The sequence below is a fragment of the Procambarus clarkii genome, chromosome 5 (genome assembly GCF_040958095.1).
Source record: "Procambarus clarkii isolate CNS0578487 chromosome 5, FALCON_Pclarkii_2.0, whole genome shotgun sequence".
NCBI classification, from domain to species: Eukaryota; Metazoa; Arthropoda; class Malacostraca; order Decapoda; family Cambaridae; genus Procambarus; species Procambarus clarkii.
The window spans coordinates 5,703,630-5,721,787 of record NC_091154.1 but is presented as its reverse complement, the minus strand read 5'-3'; the positions used below and the strand labels follow the sequence as shown (position 1 = coordinate 5,721,787).

Below are 18,158 nucleotides of genomic sequence, written 5' to 3'. Positions count from 1 at the left end.
GGCATCCGGGGAAGCAACCAACCGAGCGCGTTGCAACAGACGAAACCTAGACTGCAACGCACGTGCCGCCTGTACCCGAATAGAATCATCAGAGGATTGGGTAAATTGAGTCACAAGCAAGCAGCAACACTCACAGGACTCAGGGTCGAAAGTATCACCGACCCAACAGGCAGCGTGGCAGAGGCAAAAACAATGAGGGTCACCCTGAGACAAGGGGACCGAGCAACCCTCAAACTCGCACACAGCGAGTGGGGACCCCGGGGTCACATCCATCGGACCCACGCGCCCCCTAGGGGATTCCCAGGGTCCTGAGCGTTTACTTTAAGAGGACTCGCGCTCAGGTAGTCCCAGGCAGGGTGCTGCAAACCGGCGCCCAAAACTACCAAGCAAACTTCTAAAGCTGAACCCCAGGGACGTGTACACTCACGGGGACCTAGCAGGGGGCGCCACCGAGGAGAACAGTGGAAGGGCAAAAACAAACTGAATAAAATGACAGAACCCCCCACCAGGCAAAAACAAAAAGAAAAACAAAACCCCGCAAGAGGACAGCGAACCCCAAGGAACAGAGCCGGCCGCGATGTCGGGAATTACAAGCTGAGCAGCACCCTGCGCCCCTACCAGTGCAAACTGCCTCTTACCTGCCGGTAACAAGGGAGAACAGAACACCCAAGAGCCCAACAGGCGGCCGAAAAACCGAAAGGTAAAACGGACCAGCAGAGGCAGACCCCGAGGAGCCTGTGGAAGGTGGCCCCAAGCCCCAAGGGCAGTACTTACAGGGCACCTAGGGAAGGCAGCCCTAGGCGCATGCAGCCCGAGTACTGAAGATAACTCCTGGCACTCGCACCCACAAAACTAACACCACACTCAAAGCACAGTGCAGTAGCGACACCGGAGCCAGAGCACACGACCATCGCCTATAGCATCAGCCTCAAGAACTGAGGTGTGGGTAGCCGGCGCGGGGGGTCTGGGGCTCCCCCTTCCCCCTCCCGGGGAGGGGGGAGCTGCGCAGACAGCGGCGCGGCAGTGTGTGACGTCACACTAATTTGCTTGTTTTCGGTTGGGGAGTTCTATCCACTAGTTCGGTATTAGGTAGCAATTTTAACCAGAATAGGGGTTTGTTTTGGGGCGCTTACCTTTCTGGGTGCCTGTTCCGGTCGATGGCAGACATAGAATGCTTCCAACTACACGGGGGCTTCTATAGGCCATTGCTCCCCTTGCCTCTCTGAGGGGGCCCGGTTCTGGCCGTGGTCCCCGGTAGGCCTAAGAACTCCATACACATGACTGATGCCAAAGTCTGACATTAGCATATCAGCCTGGGATAGCTCCGGGGAGCCGACGGGGCTCCCCCCAGAGAAGACTTTAGTTGTGTAAACTAAGGTCTTTGAAAATGTAATAAGTTTTACGAAATGCGTTCAAGTGACGCGTCAGACTAGAAATAAAATGAATTTTGGAGAATTGATTTTTCAGTTACCATCAACAGTGAAAAGGAATATAAGAAACATTGAGAAAATTTGTGTTAGAATTATTAATCTTACTTTTTCGGTCATATTTAATAATATATATATATATATATATATATATATATATATATATATATATATATATATATATATATATATATATATATATATATATATATATATATATATATGTCGTACCTAATAGCCAGAACGCACTTCTCAGCCTACTATTCAAGGCCCGATTTGCCTAATAAGCCAAGTTTTCATGAATTAATGTTTTTTCGTCTACCTAACCTACCTAACCTAACCTAACCTAGCTTTTTTTGGCTACCTAACCTAACCTTACCTATAAATATAGGTTAGGTTAGGTTAGGTAGGGTTGGTTAGGTTCGGTCATATATCTACGTTAATTTTAACTCCAATAAAAAAAAATTGACCTCATACATAGAGAAAAGGGTTGCTTTATCATTTCATAAGAAAAAAATTATAGTAAATATATTAATTCAGGAAAACTTGGCTTATTAGGCAAATCGGGCCTTGAATAGTAGGCTGAGAAGTGAGTTCTGGCTACTAGGTACGACATATATATATATATATATATATATATATATATATATTTATATATATATATATATATATGTCGTACCTAGTAGCCAGAATGCACTTCTCAGCCTACTATGCAAGGCCCGATTTGCCTAATAAGCCAAATTTTCCTGAATTATTATATTTTCTCTAATTTTTTTCTTATGAAATGATAAAGCTACCCATTTCATTATGTATGAGGTCAATTTTTTTTTTATTGGAGTTGAAATTAACGACCGAACCTAACCAACCCTACCTAACCTATCTTTTTAGGTTAGGTTAGGTTAGGTAGCAGAAAAAGTTAGGTTAGGTTAGGTAGGTTAGATAGTCGAAAAATAATTAATTCATGAAAACTTGGCTTATTAGGCAAATCGGGCCTTGCATAGTAGGGCTGAGAAGTGCGTTCTGGCTACTAGGTACAACATTATATATATATATATATATATATGTATGTATATATATATATATATATATATATATATATATATATATATGTATATATATATATATATATATATATATATATATATATATATATATATATATATATATATATATATATTATATATATATATATATATATATATATATATATATATATATATATATTATATATATATATATAATATATATATATATATATATATATATATATATATATATATATATATATATATATATAATATATATATATATATAATATATATATATATATATATATATATATATATATATAATATATATATAATATATATATATATATATATATATATATATATATATATATATATATATATATATATATATATTATATATATATATATATATATATATATATATATATATATATATATATATATATATATATATATATATATATATATATATATATATATATATATATATATATATATATATATATATATATATATATATAATATATATATATAATATATATATATATATATATTATATATATATATATATATATATATATATATATATATATATATATATATATATATAGCTGAGTATATAAAATGAGAAAGATACATAGTACATCATTCACAAATTAAGTAATCCCATATTGTACGAGGACAGTAGAACAAGAAGAAGACTTTCCACCGAGACAGTCCATAGCCCTGTACAATACCTTGAAGTTGTAGTCTTCGCAGAGAGGGGCCATCAGGCCCTTATTGGCTTCTGAGAGTTCACTGAGTTTGATCTTCTCTGGTTCGTTCAACTCATTTGGGTTGTTGCTGCCCAGGAGGCTGAAGGCACTGTACTCCGCACTGATGGCGGTGTTCATAATGGAGTCCATCATTGTTAAGCCGGTTGCGTTTCTGAAGGCAAATAAATTAATTTCTAAGTACGCAGCCCTTTGATGATTCTTTCCCATGATAGCCACACCTCAGCCCCCTTTGCCATGTCAGATATAAGTCTTAATTTGCAACATTTATAAAAACCTCATGCAAATAACTATCACACTATTGACCATAGAAGAGATGAACACAGTAAAATCACAAGAAATAATGCATCTATGAGAAAATATTTACACTGCGATGGAATCAAATCCGCATCGCTGGACTCCCCAAGAACACCCACATTGCCTACATTGTAGCCCCTTCCTACATCTTCCTACAGTGATGTAGGAAGAGGCTACAGTGATGTAGGAAGAGGCTACAGTGATGTAGGAAGAGGCTACAGTGATGTAGGAAGAGGCTACAGGGATGCAGGAAGAGGCTACAGGGATGCAGGAAGAGGCTACAGTGATGTAGGAAGAGGCTACAGTGATGTAGGAAGAGGCTACAGGGATGCAGGAAGAGGCTACAGGGATGCAGGAAGAGGCTACAGGGATGCAGGAAGAGGCTACAGTGATGTAGGAAGAGGGGCTACAGTGATGTAGGAAGAGGCTACAGTGATGTAGGAAGAGGCTACAGTGATGTAGGAAGAGGCTACAGTGAGGTAAGAAGAGGTTACAGTGACATAGAAGAAGCTACAGTGATGTAAGAAGAGGTTACAGTGACAGAAGAAGCTACAGTGATGTAAGAAGAGGTTACAGTGACAGAAGAAGCTACAGTGATGTAAGAAGAGGTTACAGTGACATAGAAGAAGTTACAGTGATGTAAGAAGAGGTTACAGTGACATAGAAGAAGCTACAGTGATGTAGGAAGAGGCTACAGTGATGTAGGAAGAGGCTACAGTGATGTAAGAAGAGGTTACAGTGACAGAAGAGGCTACAGTGATGTAAGAAGAGGTTACAGTGACAGAAGAAGCTACAGTGATGTAAGAAGAGGTTACAGTGACATAGAAGAAGCTACAGTGATGTAAGATGAATCCACATGGGTACGTAGCAATGATGGATGCCGGAGGGTGGGGTAGACACGTACACAGTGTATACCTGCAGATGAAGAGTCACAGTAACGTGGCTGAAAAATGTTCACCAATACACACACTAGCAAGTGAAGAGACGACAGATTCTCGTCTCATCGTAGAAATTATGATTCTAACACGAATCTTCTCAATATTTCTTATGTTTTTCTTCACTGTCAAGGGAAGTTGAAAAATTATCTCGTTAAAGTTTATTTTTTCACTTTTCAATAGTCTCTTCAATTTCTAGTGTGTGGTTTGGTCAACAGAATATATAGTTGATACTTTTTAATTTCCAGGTATTTTTATGTTCAATTTCTGTGCAAATGGAGATATTTATTAGCAATTCCTTTGTCAATTTTCTACCATCTATAATTACTGTACTTATATTTGTTATAATTACAAATAGACCACTTTGTGATCACCTAAGCACAGATCCTGGATACAACTTTAGCGTATAACAAGTTCCCAGAACCCATTTTGATCGCTAGTAACAAGGCATCGAGGTAAAGTATCTTAGTTCTAAGTTTCTGTTATGGTCACCCACTCACAGAAATTCCTTACACTGAGGCAGGCCTCAGAAACTTGCATATAATTTTTCTTCGTCACGGACAGGAAGCCTGTACTACTTGGGTTTATCAGTCATCCCTAGATCAACTACTGACCTTCCCGAAGATGCAACCCACAACCGTTAACTAACCCTCAGGAACCTATTTAGTGCTAAATGAATAGAGGAATCAGTTGAAAAGAAATCTGCCCAACCATGTATGTCCTGCCCAAGGATCGAACTTGGGATCCACAATTGTGAGTCGAGTACATAGACCACTGTGACACACTAAAAGTTTGTGAAAAAATCAGTTACAAAGGTGCAGTGCAATTTGGTGTGTTACGTAAGGCCAAAGTCATGTAAGGTTTTGTAAAAGCTTTTTAAGAACTCTGCATAGCAGTGAAATAGAATACAGTACAGTATTTAACACTGCTTCGTGATCAACACAATATTCTATGCAGCCCCAATAACTTGGCTGAAATAAGAACACAACCCAAATAGGAAGAGGTGAAAATAGGCCACACAAAAACTACAAATTATATGAAAATACCTTTAAGAATTCTGATAAAGAAAGAGATTTAGGAGTGGTTCTGGAGTAAAACAAAACACTCACCTGAGAATCACATAAAGATCATTGTGCGAGGAGCGTATAGTATGCTTTCCAACTTTAAAATTGCTCTTAAATACATGGATGGTGAAATATTACAAAAATTATACAAGACCTTTGTGAGACAAAAGTTGGAATGTGCTGTGGCTGCATGGTACCAATATCTCAAGAAACACATCATTAAAATTAAACTAAAAAAAGATGCAAAGCCATGCAACTAATTGGCTTCAAGAACTGGAAAACAAAAGCTACATGGAGAGATTAAAAGTATTAAGTATCCCAAAGGCAGAAGATAGAAGAAAAAGAGGAGATATGATCCCTATGTACAAAATAGTAACAGAAATCAATGAAATTGACAATGACAAATTTTTTAAAACTACACCTTCAAGAACAAGTGGAAATAGATTCAAAGGAAACAAAGCTCCTGCAAAAAATTTGAAAGTTCACTTTTGCAAACAGAGTGATAGACGGCTGGAATATGCTAAGTGAGAAGGTGGTGGAGGCCAAAACAATCAGTAGTTTCAAAGCGTTATATGATAGTGCTGGGAAGATGGAACACCATGAACGTAGCTCTCATCCTGCAATTACACTTATGGGGTAGTTTCATATAATTATTAGAATTAAATGCAACAAAGTTTTGATCCGTCCTTTCATGTCCTAGTATTTCGGTCCCTCCATTATAAAGTCGTGTTACATACATGACTTGATATGGTCCACGACAGACCCAAACAATTGTAAATTTTCTATTTTCACATTTGTGGGTTGGGTCCAATCCTTTTCATTCAATCAATCATTCAATCCTTTTCATGTGTGAGCTGGGATATTCTGAATCATATAAGAATGAGATGCATTGGCTACAGCTCACTACCTGGATTATATCCAGATAGAGTTTTAGATCTTCTACTGCACAAGCCTGGCCCAGAGCCAGGCTTGACTTGTGATAACTTGGTCCAACAGGCTGTTGCTTGGAACGGCCACAGGTCCACATATCCACCACAGCCCGGTTGGTCCGGCACTTCTTGAAGAAAGGTGTACAGTTTTCTGTTGACGAAGTTAATTTTTGTTACAGTAATATTTCTTATACTGTACTTGCTGGGAGGATGTTGAACAACCACGGACCTCTGATGTTTATACAGTATTCTCTGATTGTGCCTATGGCACCCCCTGCTCTTCACTGGTTATATTCTGCATTTCCTTCCATATTGTTCACTCCAGTATGTTGTTATTTTACTGTGTAGATTTTGGACCTGGCCACTTTAGTATTTTCCATGTATATATTATTTGATATCTTCCTTATATCCTTTCAAGAGAGTACATTTGGAGAGCTGTGAGACAGTCCTAATAGTTTAGGTGCTTTATCATGTGTATGTATGTCATATATATTCTCTGTTTTCCCCCTCTTTCAGTAATCTCTCCTGCTCTGAAGGGGGAAGTGAGCACTGAGCAGTACTCAAGACAGGAAGGAAATCACAAGTGATTTGAATAGTACGACCACTGAGATGGAATCCCCGGATTTGAAGATTTTGTAATTCATCCTATCATTTTTCTGGCTGACTTTATATTTGCTTGGTTATGCTCCCTAAATGTTAAGCAAGCAGCCATGATTATTTCAAGATCCTTTACACATTGCTTACTTAATATGGGCAGATTTCATTTTTTTTTTACCCCTGTATATTGTTTAAGGTTCTCCTTTTTACCGTACCAAAGTACCTGGAATTTATCACTGTTAAACATCGTGTTTTTTTCTGCTGCCTAGTTGAAGAGTTTAATATCTGCTCTTAGTTTTTCAATGTCTTCAACATGAGTAATTTTCATGCTGATTTTTGTGTCATCTGTAAAAGATGATACGAAGCTGTGACTTGTATGTTGTCTATACCTGATATAAGAATAAGGAACATCAGTGGTGCAAGGACTGTACCCTGAGGTACAGAGCATTGCACTGTGCCCTGAGGTACAGAGCATTGCACTGTGCTTAATTTTATTTGATTAACTGTTCCTCTTAGTGTACTGTTTGACAGAAAACTTAATATCCATCATCCTACTTTACCTATTATTCCTATTGACCTCATTTTGTTGGCTATTACTCCATGGTTATATTTATCAAATGCCTTTGCAAAGTCCATGAATACCACATCTGCATTCTGTTTTTCTCCTAATACCTCAGTGATTTTGTCATAGTGGTCAAGTAGCTGTGAGAGGCACGATCATCCCGCTCTAAATCCATGTTGGCCTGGATTGTGGAGGTCATTGGTCTCCATAAAACTGGAGATTTGACTCCTGATCAGTCTCTCAAATACAGCTACCTGTATTACGTTGGATGTTATGCAACTGGTCTATAATTCTTAGCAAATGCTTTGCTCTCTCCCTTGTGTAAAGGGGCTATATCTGTTGATTTAATTGCCCTGTCCCCAAGCTCTTCCTCCACACTATACTGAGTCCCTGCACTACTGGCACTTTGCATTTATTTATAAATATTGAATTCCACGAGTCTGGCTCCGAGGCTGAGTGCATGGCCATGTTGTCAATTTCTCTTTCAAAATTTGTAGTGTTCATGTTTATATCAATTATATTTTCAAGAGTTTGGGTATCATGCATAAAGAAATTGTCCAGATCGTCCACTTTCATGCTGTTTATTGGGGTACTAAACATGTCCACATACTGAATACAGAAGATATAAAATATATCATTATATATGTACTGTATACACTGGCAAGCTAAATAAAAATATTCAACAATGCCTTTTTGCCCAAAATCAACAGTGGAAGCCTAAGGAAGTCTCAGAAGCAATATTAATTAAACGGACAAGAAGATGAACACCATCATTCCAATCATTCTGTGTCACACAACTGGAATGAATTTCACATTTTCTGCCAGCCTGCCTCACTCTCTGCCTGCCATACTGGCAACGGGTCGAGTGTGTTAGGCTTAAAATTCGGGAGTGAGCCGGTCTCTCCCCCACCACCCCCACCACCGACAACCCCCCCCCTACACCCCATACAATCTCTTAAAGGTCACGCGGTTCAACCATGTGACTATCCCTGCCTCCCTCTCTGCCTGCCATCCAGCCTGCCTCCCTCTCTGCCTGCCATCCAGCCTGCCTCCCTCTCTGCTTGCTATCCAGCCTGCCTCCCTCTCTGCCTGCCATCCAGCCTGCCTCCCTCTCTGCCTGCCATCCAGCCTGCCTCCCTCTCTGCCTGCCATCCAGCATGCCTCCCTCTCTGCCTGCCATCTAGCCTGCCTCCCTCTCTGCCTGCCATCCAGCCTGCCTCCCTCTCTGCCTGCCATCCAGCCTGCCTCCCTCTCTGCCTGCCATCCAGCCTGCCTCCCTCTCTGCCTGCCATATCCAGCCTGCCTCCCCCTCTGCCTGCCATATCCAGCCTGCCTCCCTCTCTGCCTGCCATCCAGCCTGCCTCCCTCTCTGCCTGCCATCCAGCCTGCCTCCCTCTCTGCCTGCCATCCAGCCTGCCATCCAGCATGCCTCCCTCTCTGCCTGCCATATTCAGCCTGCCTCCCCCTCTGCCTGCCATATCCAGCCTGCCTCCCTCTCTGCCTGTCATATCCAGCCTGCCTCCCTCTCTGCCTGCTGTCCAGCCTGCTTCCCTCTCTGCCTGCCATCCAGCCTGCCTCCCTCTCTGCCTGCCATCCAGCCTGCCTCCCTCTCTGCCTGCCATCCAGCCTGCCTCCCTCTCTGCCTGCCATCCAGCCTGCCTCCCTCTCTGCCTGCCATATCCAGCCTGCCTCCCCCTCTGCCTGCCATATCCAGCCTGCCTCCCTCTCTGCCTGCCATCCAGCCTGCCTCCCTCTCTGCCTGCCATCCAGCCTGCCTCCCTCTCTGCCTGCCATCCAGCCTGCCATCCAGCCTGCCTCCCTCTCTGCCTGCCATCCAGCCTGCCTCCCTCTCTGCCTGCCATCCAGCCTGCCTCCCTCTCTGCCTGCCATCCAGCCTGCCTCCCTCTCTGCCTGCCATCCAGCCTGCCTCCCTCTTTGCCTGCCATCCAGCCTGCCTCCCTCTCTGCCTGCCATCCAGCCTGCCTCCCTCTCTGCCTGCCATCCAGCCTGCCTCCCTCTGTGCCTGCCATCCAGCCTGCCTGCCTCTCTGTCTGTCAGCCTGCCTGCCTGCCAGCCTGTCTGCCTGCCTGCCTGCCTGCCTGCCAGCCTGTCTGCCTGCCTGCCTGCCTACCTGCCTGCCTGCCTGCCTGCCTGCCTGCCAGCCTGTCTGCCTGCCTGCCTGCCTACCTGCCTGCCTGCCTGCCTGCCTGCCAGCCTGCCTGCCAAAAATATACGATGATGTACATTTAAGAAACAAATCTGGGTCACAGGTTTGTCGAGTATGGTTAGGCGTACAGAGTCAACCGGTCCCTCCCCCACCACCGACAACCCTCCTCCCCTCCAACCCATACACACACACACACACACACACACTCTCTCTCTCAAAGGTCACGTGGTTCACCTCAACATCCATACATTCCTTCCTGCCTGCCTCCTTCCCAGTCTGTCTGCCTGCCAGCCTGCCAGCCTGCCTGCCTGCGAGCCTGCCTGCCTACCTGCCTGCCTGCCTGCCTGCCTGCCAGCCAGCCAGCCAGCTAGCCAGCCAGCCAGCCAGCCAGCTAGCCAGCCAGCCAGCCAGCCAGCCAGCCTGCCAGCCTGCGAGCCTGCCAGCCTGCCTGCCAGTCAGTCAGCTAACCAGCCAGCCTGCCTGCCTGCCTGCCTGCCTTTCCCTCCCTCCCTAATTCTCACTACTTCCCTCCCTTCCTGCCTACCTCCTAGCATCTCTCCCTCCCTTTCTGACTAATTCTCCCCCCCTCTCAATGATTCTCCCCCTCTCTCTCATACTGCCTCCCACCTAAGCTCTCCCGTCCATCCACCCACCAGTCAGCCATCACTGACGCAATGCGTGCATTTGGAGCCGACATGGTGCACAGATGTTTCTTAATTGTGCAGATAAGTAAAACAAAAGCACAGAATGAACATTCCAGCCTTATGACAATTCAAAATAATAGGAATAATAGGCCGTGAATCTGTGAAGTCACAGTGGGCAAACTGGACCATCGCCCACCCACCACCACACGCCGGCGTGACGCTGGGCGGACCCCTTCCTACCCGAACAAAGTTCGGGTAGCATGACTCCCCAACCCCAATCGGGAAACTGGAAGTTTCGGATAACTAAAGTTCGGAAACCAAGTAGTGCTCTGTATGTTACAAAAATCTTGCTATTAATTTTTGTTTTCCTTCTACAAAATGATCACAAGAAGAACCAATTCCTGCAGCCACATCTCTTAATAAACTTATTAAGCATAAATGAGAGGGGAAAAAGGTTACAAAATAATAAGAAATTACATTAAAAAATCAATAACATAGTTAAAATGGATCTCGCTTACAATGCTCATGGAATTAATTCAAAATTAAGGAATTAGGTATAAAATTACAAAAATAATGATGGCTTGAAACAAACATGAAGACAATTTGCTGGTTGGTCAGTAAGCTGTTGTGGTGGCCATAATTGATTTTTTTTATTTATTTATATATATACAAGAGTTCTTACATTCGTGTACATAATAACCTTCTATAGGTTGATAAGGCCTTAGGCTCAGCATCTAACCCAAGGGCTAATATATTCATGGCTTACATGTTTGACTTGCATCCTGGCTGGAGAAATGACAGAGCTTCCTGTACGCTAAAGTTATGCCAGGTGTCATCTGGGTGGCGTTCTAGTGGGGGCGGCTCGTTCAGTGGTTGTGGACTCTGCTGCGCGTCATCCTGGTACTCCACCTGTGGACAAAGAGCGTTTCTATCAAACATGAAACGGTAAATGAGGTGGGAGAAGATTCCATTCGGTGAATGGATATGAATATTCCTTTTAGGTGAAAGAAGCCTTGTTTCCTCATTACCGTATGTATATTCAAATCATTAAATGATGATAATTGATGATAAAAACTGCTGTATGTATTAATTTTAAACCATGAAATAATTCAGTACCTTATGGGGATTGATACTCAATTCTTTATTTATTATAAATGTTAGCTATGATTCGACAAGCACCAATTATTGATTATTAAATCATTTACTATGCAGTACTTATAGAAAGATGCTAACTAAATAATCCTCACTTATTGACCTTTAATAGCTATTGATCTGAGGATTACATTTATCCATGTTAATATGCATTCATATATTTGCAACCCGTCTCAAAAAATTTGTTGTCACTCTTCAGAAGTTGGTATAAAAGTGCTTATTCAAATAAATCTGAATTCCACACAGAGTTACCATGTAAATCGTGGGCAGCTTTCATCAGGCATCATCTCTGTCTCCATACACACTCACAATGCAAAAATACAATACAAAGGTACTGTAACAACCTTTAACCCTTACACTGCTCTAATTGCCCTCACACAATTATTCCCTTTTCATTATTATTAATTATTTTTATTCATGCACACCTTAATGTAGAACTATGAAAGAGCTGTGCCATTTAAGGTTAAAATTCAAACATTCTGAATAGAAAACAAATGTACATGGTATCCACTCAATTTAAGCATATATGGGGGCAAAACCCTACTCCCTCAATCAATATGGTTGCTAAATCCGATGTTGTTACATGTCAGTAATATTTTGGGTAATTCTCTGGGCCCCAAAATACAGTACTTTCATACTGCAAATAATATAACTTCCTCACAAACACACAATCATCTCTCCCTCCCACCTACCTGCACTCATACCTAACACAGATACACTTGTTTTCCCTCTCACCAACACTCGTCCCTCACATAAAAATACACGGAATATCAGGGACATTCCCAGTCACTGAGGAGAAAGAACCAGCGTTGAATGTAATGAAACGCCGTTCTCTGAGTGAGTTCCGGAGGCTCTCTGGAGCTATCCAGGCTGAATAGATATGTATAACTTTCTGGCATCAGTCAAAGTATGGAGTCCTTGTCTACCGGAGACCACGAGCCAGAACCTGGCCCCCCTCTAGAGAGGCACGAGGAGCAATGGCCTATAGAGACCCCCCTTATGATTGGGAGCATTCTATGTCTGCCATCGACCGGGACAGGCACCCAGAAAGGTAGGAGTCCCAAAACAAACCCCTATTCTTGTAAAACTATTGCGACTGAAGACCGAACAAGTGGACAGAACTCCCCAAACGAAAACTAGCAAACGAGCATGACGTCATCACGTAGCCGCGCCGCTGTCTGCGCAACACCCCCCCCCCCTCCCCGGGAGGGGGAAGGGGCAGCCCAAGACCTAACCACTGGCGACCCACTCTGCAGTTCTTAGGCTAGATGTCAAAAAATGCGAAAAACACCGCCGACCAGAGGGAGGGAAACCGGGGAGCCTCCGGGACTCACCCAGAAAATGGCGTTTCATTACATTCAACACTGGTTTTCTGGGGGGAGCCCCGTCGGCTCCCTGGAGCTAACTACCCAAAGATAAGGAAAACAGGGACTTACCCGGGAGGCGGTCCATCCTCACTCCTCAGTGCGAAGTCGAGACAACTGGCTGCAACCGCCGACCCAATGCAATGCAGGTCCGCCTAGGCCCAGGAACATTCAACAGGTAGCGAGCGGCCAGGACCCTGTTCGACCTCCAAAAACCCCGGGCCTGAATGTCCACCCACGACATGTCGCCGAAGACGGCAACCAAGGCAGCAAACTTATGAACGTCATGGGCCCGAGAAAAACTGCTGGCTGGCTAGATTTAATAACCCTGCGGACAACCTGAGAGACCCTAGCCCGGAACAGGGAAGAAGGGAAACTGGGTCCACCCAGAACGCATCCCTGGCAACCGAAGCCGTGGCGCGCAAATAACGGCGGAGAGCCGCAACCGGACACAACACATGATGCACCCCCGGCCTGACCAACCAAGCATCAGCAACCAAAGACCCCCTCTGGAAGGCAGCCATCTCACTCTTCGCCAGAAAAGAGGGAGACGGTTGCAAACGAACAAAATGATCACTGGGACCTAAGGAGCAGAAACCCCTGCGCCGGAGGAGAGCATGAAGCTCCCCAACCCGACCCCCAGAGGTCAATGCCAAAAGGAAAAGCGCTTTAGAAAATCAGTCCCGAACGGAAGGGGCCACAACAAACCGACGAGAAGAGTGAAACGAGAGCACGCGGTCCAAGGACTAGGATGGCTCAGGCGGCACATGAGCAGGCCAGAGGTGAAACAACGCACGAGACAACTTGCGAAAGGGGGCAGAAGTAACATCAACACTGAAAGCAAGCTGAAGTGGCTCCACCACCACTGCACGATACGAGGCGACAGTATTAGGCATAAGATGACGGTTCTGAAACAACCAAGAGAGAAAGGACAGAACAAACCTATCAGAGACCGAAGAATACCTACGCAGTGATAGGAAAAACCGAAAGGACCGCAAGGAAACTTCATACTGCTGTCGAGACGAAGCACGCAGGTGGGAGACCAACAACAAAGACACCTACGCAACATACAAGTGATGATAAACCGAATCAAAAACACCAGACGTGAAGACTCGAGGAGAAGACCGAACCAGCCTCGTACTGGGCTGGACCGACCAGCTGAAAGAGGCGGAGCTGCAGGAAGACCCTCGAGTTCGGACACTGAGCAAGCAGCGCCTCAAATCAAGGTTGGGCTGGCCACCACGGAGCCAGAAGGACAACCCAACCCTGGTAAGTCTGAAGCGAGCCATGACCTGGAGCAACAGCTGAACCGGGGAAAAGAAGTAGAGGTAACTCCACTTTGCCTAGTCCTGCCTGAAGGTATCGACCCCGACTGCCTTGCAGTCGGGGAAGGGCATCACGTATACCGGGAGACGCCTCGACCACACTGACACGAAGAGATCCACATCTGGAGTCCCGAACGTATGGTACAGCCAACCGAAGGAGTTGGCATCGACCGTCCATTCCGTGGAAATGGGGAGAAAACAGGATAAGCCATCTGCCAGGACATTGGACAACCCCCCCCCCCCTGACATGAACCGCCAGGAGAGCCAAACCCCGAGAACTCAGCAGACGAGTCATTCGAAAAGACCAGCCCCAAAGAGCCAAGAACCACATCGAACCCCGACAGTTTAGAAAATGAACCACCGGGAAGCAGTCCGAATGGAGCCGGATCTTCGATCCGCGAGCGACACAAACTCCCGTGTGGACTCTCCCATTTGGGCTGGTCTGAAGCGACATCCACACCGCCGAGAACTCCCGGACCGTGCCGTGAGCCCGACAGAAGGACGGACCCCACCGCCCCTGGCCGGCCTTGTGAGCACTGGTCACAAAACCCCAGCCAAGGGACGACGCATCTGTGTACACATCGAGCGAGGGCTCGGGCAGGCACCAAGGCACTGAACCCCGAAAAACCCGATTAGGAAGCCGGCGACACAGCAACCAACGCAAAGCCCCCAGACTCCGAATCCAACGATTGCGAGAAAGGCGGAAGGGCCATCCCCGAAGGAACCAGAATGGCCGACGAAGCCAAGCCCGACCCGGTGGGTAGACCATCATGACAATGAATCTGGTTGAATCTGGTTGATGGGGTTCTGGGAGTTCTTCTACTCCCCAAGCCCGGCCCGAGGCCAGGCTCGACTTGTGAGAGTTTGGTCCACCAGGCTGTTGCTTGGAGCAGCCCGCAGGCCCACATACCCACCACAGCCCGGTTGGTCCGGCACTCCTTGGAGGAATAAATCTGGTTTCCTCTTGAAAATGTCCACGGTTGTTCCGGCAATATTTCTTATGCTTGCTGGGAGGACGTTGAACAACCGCGGACCTCTGATGTTTATACAGTGTTCTCTGATTGTGCCTATGGCACCTCTGCTCTTCACTGGTTCTATTCTACATTTTCTTCCATGTCGTTCACTCCAGTACGTTGTTATTTTACTGTGTAGATTTGGTACTTGGCCCTCCAGTATCTTCCAGGTGTATATTATTTGATATCTCTCTCGTCTTCTTTCTAGTGAGTACATTTGGAGGGCTTTGAGACGATCCCAATAATTTAGGTGCTTTATTGCGTCTATGCGTGCCGTATATGTTCTCTGTATTCCCTCTATTTCGGCAATCTCTCCTGCTCTGAAGGGGGAAGTGAGTACTGAGCAGTACTCAAGACGGGACAACACAAGTGACTTGAAGAGTACAACCATTGTGATGGGATCCCTGGATTTGAAAGTTCTCGTAATCCATCCTATCATTTTTCTGGCTGTCGCAATATTTGCTTGGTTATGCTCCTTAAACGTTAGGTCGTCAGACATTATTATTCCCAAATCCTTTACATGCTGTTTTCCTACTATGGGTACATTTGATTGTGTTTTGTACTCTGTATTATGTTTAAGGTCCTCATTTTTACCGTACCTGAGTACCTTGAATTTATTACTGTTAAACATCATGTTATTTTCTGATGCCCAGTCGAAAACTTTATTAATATCAGCTTGAAGTTTTTTAATGTCCTCAGCCGAGGTAATTTTCATACTGATTTTTGTGTCATCTGCAAAGGATGATACGAAGCTGTGACTTGTATTTTTGTCTATATCTGATATGAGAATAAGGAAAAGCAGCGGTGCAAGGACCGCTCCTTGCGGTCAAGTTCAAAGTTCAGGCTCCTGCACAAATTCTCGAGCAACCGCCACATGGCCCGGGAACCCCTCAGAAACAGGCGAAGGCGGGACCACAGGTGAAATAGAGCCGCCGGAGGCAGAGACAAGGAAGCGGTGCGAGCATCCCAAAGCAGACCCAGCCAAGACTGAACCTGAGAGCGAACCAGATGGGACTTCCTCCAGTTCACCAAGAGCCCGAACCCGGCGAGCTGGGAAAGAACCAAATCCCTGGCAAGCAGACACACGTACCGGCTGAGAGTCCAAACTAGCCAGTCGTCGAGGTGGGTCAGCACCCGAACACCTAGCAGACGCAGGCGGGCCACCACTACCCGAGTAAGGCACGTTAAAACAGGACGCGCCAGATTCAACCCAAAGGGAAACAACGAAAGCGGTAACCTTGACACCCTACAACAAAACCGAGCCAGTCCTTAAACCCCAGATGAACTGGGACGTGCCAATACGTGTCCTTGAGATCCAGGGACACCATCCAAGCGCCCGGCTCCAAGAAAAGACGGACCTGGGACAGAGTAGTCATTCTGAAGGAGGGGCAAGAAACCCACCGGTTCAGACAGGACAAGTCCAGAATGAACCGGAGGTCCACGCAGTCCCATTTCAGGACCGGAAACAGGCGGGAAACCCACCGGAGAGACGCCGTCGTTTTGACCACGTCCACTCCAAGATGACCCGACAGCGCAGGGGAAGAGGCCTGCCCCGCCAGCCCCGAACCCCCCGAGGAAGGAGGAGCCAGCCAACGCCACCACAGGCCACACGAAAAGACCCGAAAAGCCTGCGAATTGTGGGACCAGGCGCGAGCAAACCATGCGAGCCACTTCCCCATCGCCACGTCAATGGGACAAACCGTGAAAGGGCCAACGCGCCTTACGAGAACCCAAGTGGCGAACAGGGCAATCCCCGCGCCGACCAGCAACAGCCAGAACCAAAGGCTGCTCCAGCCCCGAATCTGGCACCAAAGGCCTACCCCGATGAAAAGAACCCCAAGCCCTGACACGACCTTTCCGGGAAGGCCTCCCCGCGAGCCCCCCGGTGCAACAACAATGCAGACATAGGCCGACAATTAACCGAGGCCGCCTGCAGGTACTGCACCACAGCAGACTCGGCAAACAGCAACGGACAAAAGGGCGAAGACAAGCGAAGAGCCAGGGCCCAAGCGGATTCCAAGGAAGAAGCCAGCATCGCCTGATGCCACGTGAGACGAAGAGCATAGAACCGTGCAACCGCATCATGCAGGATGGGCGCAAGGAGCTTCAACAAAGCAGACGACGCCTGCACCTTAGAGGACAGCGCACTGGACCTGGCGGCGGCCCCAAGTGCCCCCTCATCCAACTCAAGCCAATCCAAAGACAGCTCAAGGAGAGAAAAGAAATGCAGGGCTGAAGCAAGCAGGCCACAAGTCCGCAAATCCTCTGCAACTAAGGCAGTCAAAAGGGAAGGAACCTGCATGTGAAGCTGCATGACACCAACATCCTGCAGAAGGGCAGGAACAAACAAACAAGCATTAAGATGTTTGAAGTCGCCCCCCAGGAAAACCTGGAACGCCGTAGAAGTCTCCCGCCACTCAAGTGCGCGGGACCAACAGAACGTGTGCCAAGCCCCAAAGAACTGGCCAGACCCAGAAGCTCTGGCAGAAGGACCAGCCTCCGCCGCAGCCCCAGAAGGGGACACCCCTGAGACTGCCCGAGTCTCCAAACCAACTAAACCCTGCCCCGACTCTGAAACCCTCAGACATTTCGGAGCCGGAAGCAAGGGAAGGGGGGGAACTGAATGAACGACAGACTAGGCGAAGGCGAAGGACTAGGAGGGATGGACGGAACCAGAGCCAAAGCAACTCCCACCCCCAAGTCCGGGTGCCTATAACTAAAACGGGGCAGTCTCGGGGCATCTGGGGCAGCAACCAACCTAGTGCGTTGCAGCAACCTAAACCTAGCATGCAGCCTGGGCGAACTGGAGTACGTACAGACAACACACATCGCACGACTCCAGGTCAAAACAATCACCGACCCAACATGCGGAGGCAAA

At 46.1% G+C, this 18,158-nt stretch overlaps 1 protein-coding gene across 3 annotated transcripts in view; it reads right to left on the bottom strand.

Annotated features, from left to right (window-relative positions):
* The window catches only part of LOC123764269 (nuclear hormone receptor HR96), a 114,350-nt gene that overhangs the window by 27,838 nt on the left and 68,354 nt on the right, over positions 1 to 18,158 (bottom strand). For all 3 annotated transcript variants that reach the window (XM_045751834.2, XM_069338857.1, XM_045751843.2), the window contains 2 exons: positions 11,193 to 11,335; positions 3,196 to 3,385 (listed from right to left, as the gene is read on the bottom strand). In XM_045751834.2, coding sequence (XP_045607790.2) covers positions 3,196 to 3,385; positions 11,193 to 11,335 — 333 coding nt within the window. The remainder of the gene's footprint in view (positions 1 to 3,195; positions 3,386 to 11,192; positions 11,336 to 18,158) is intronic.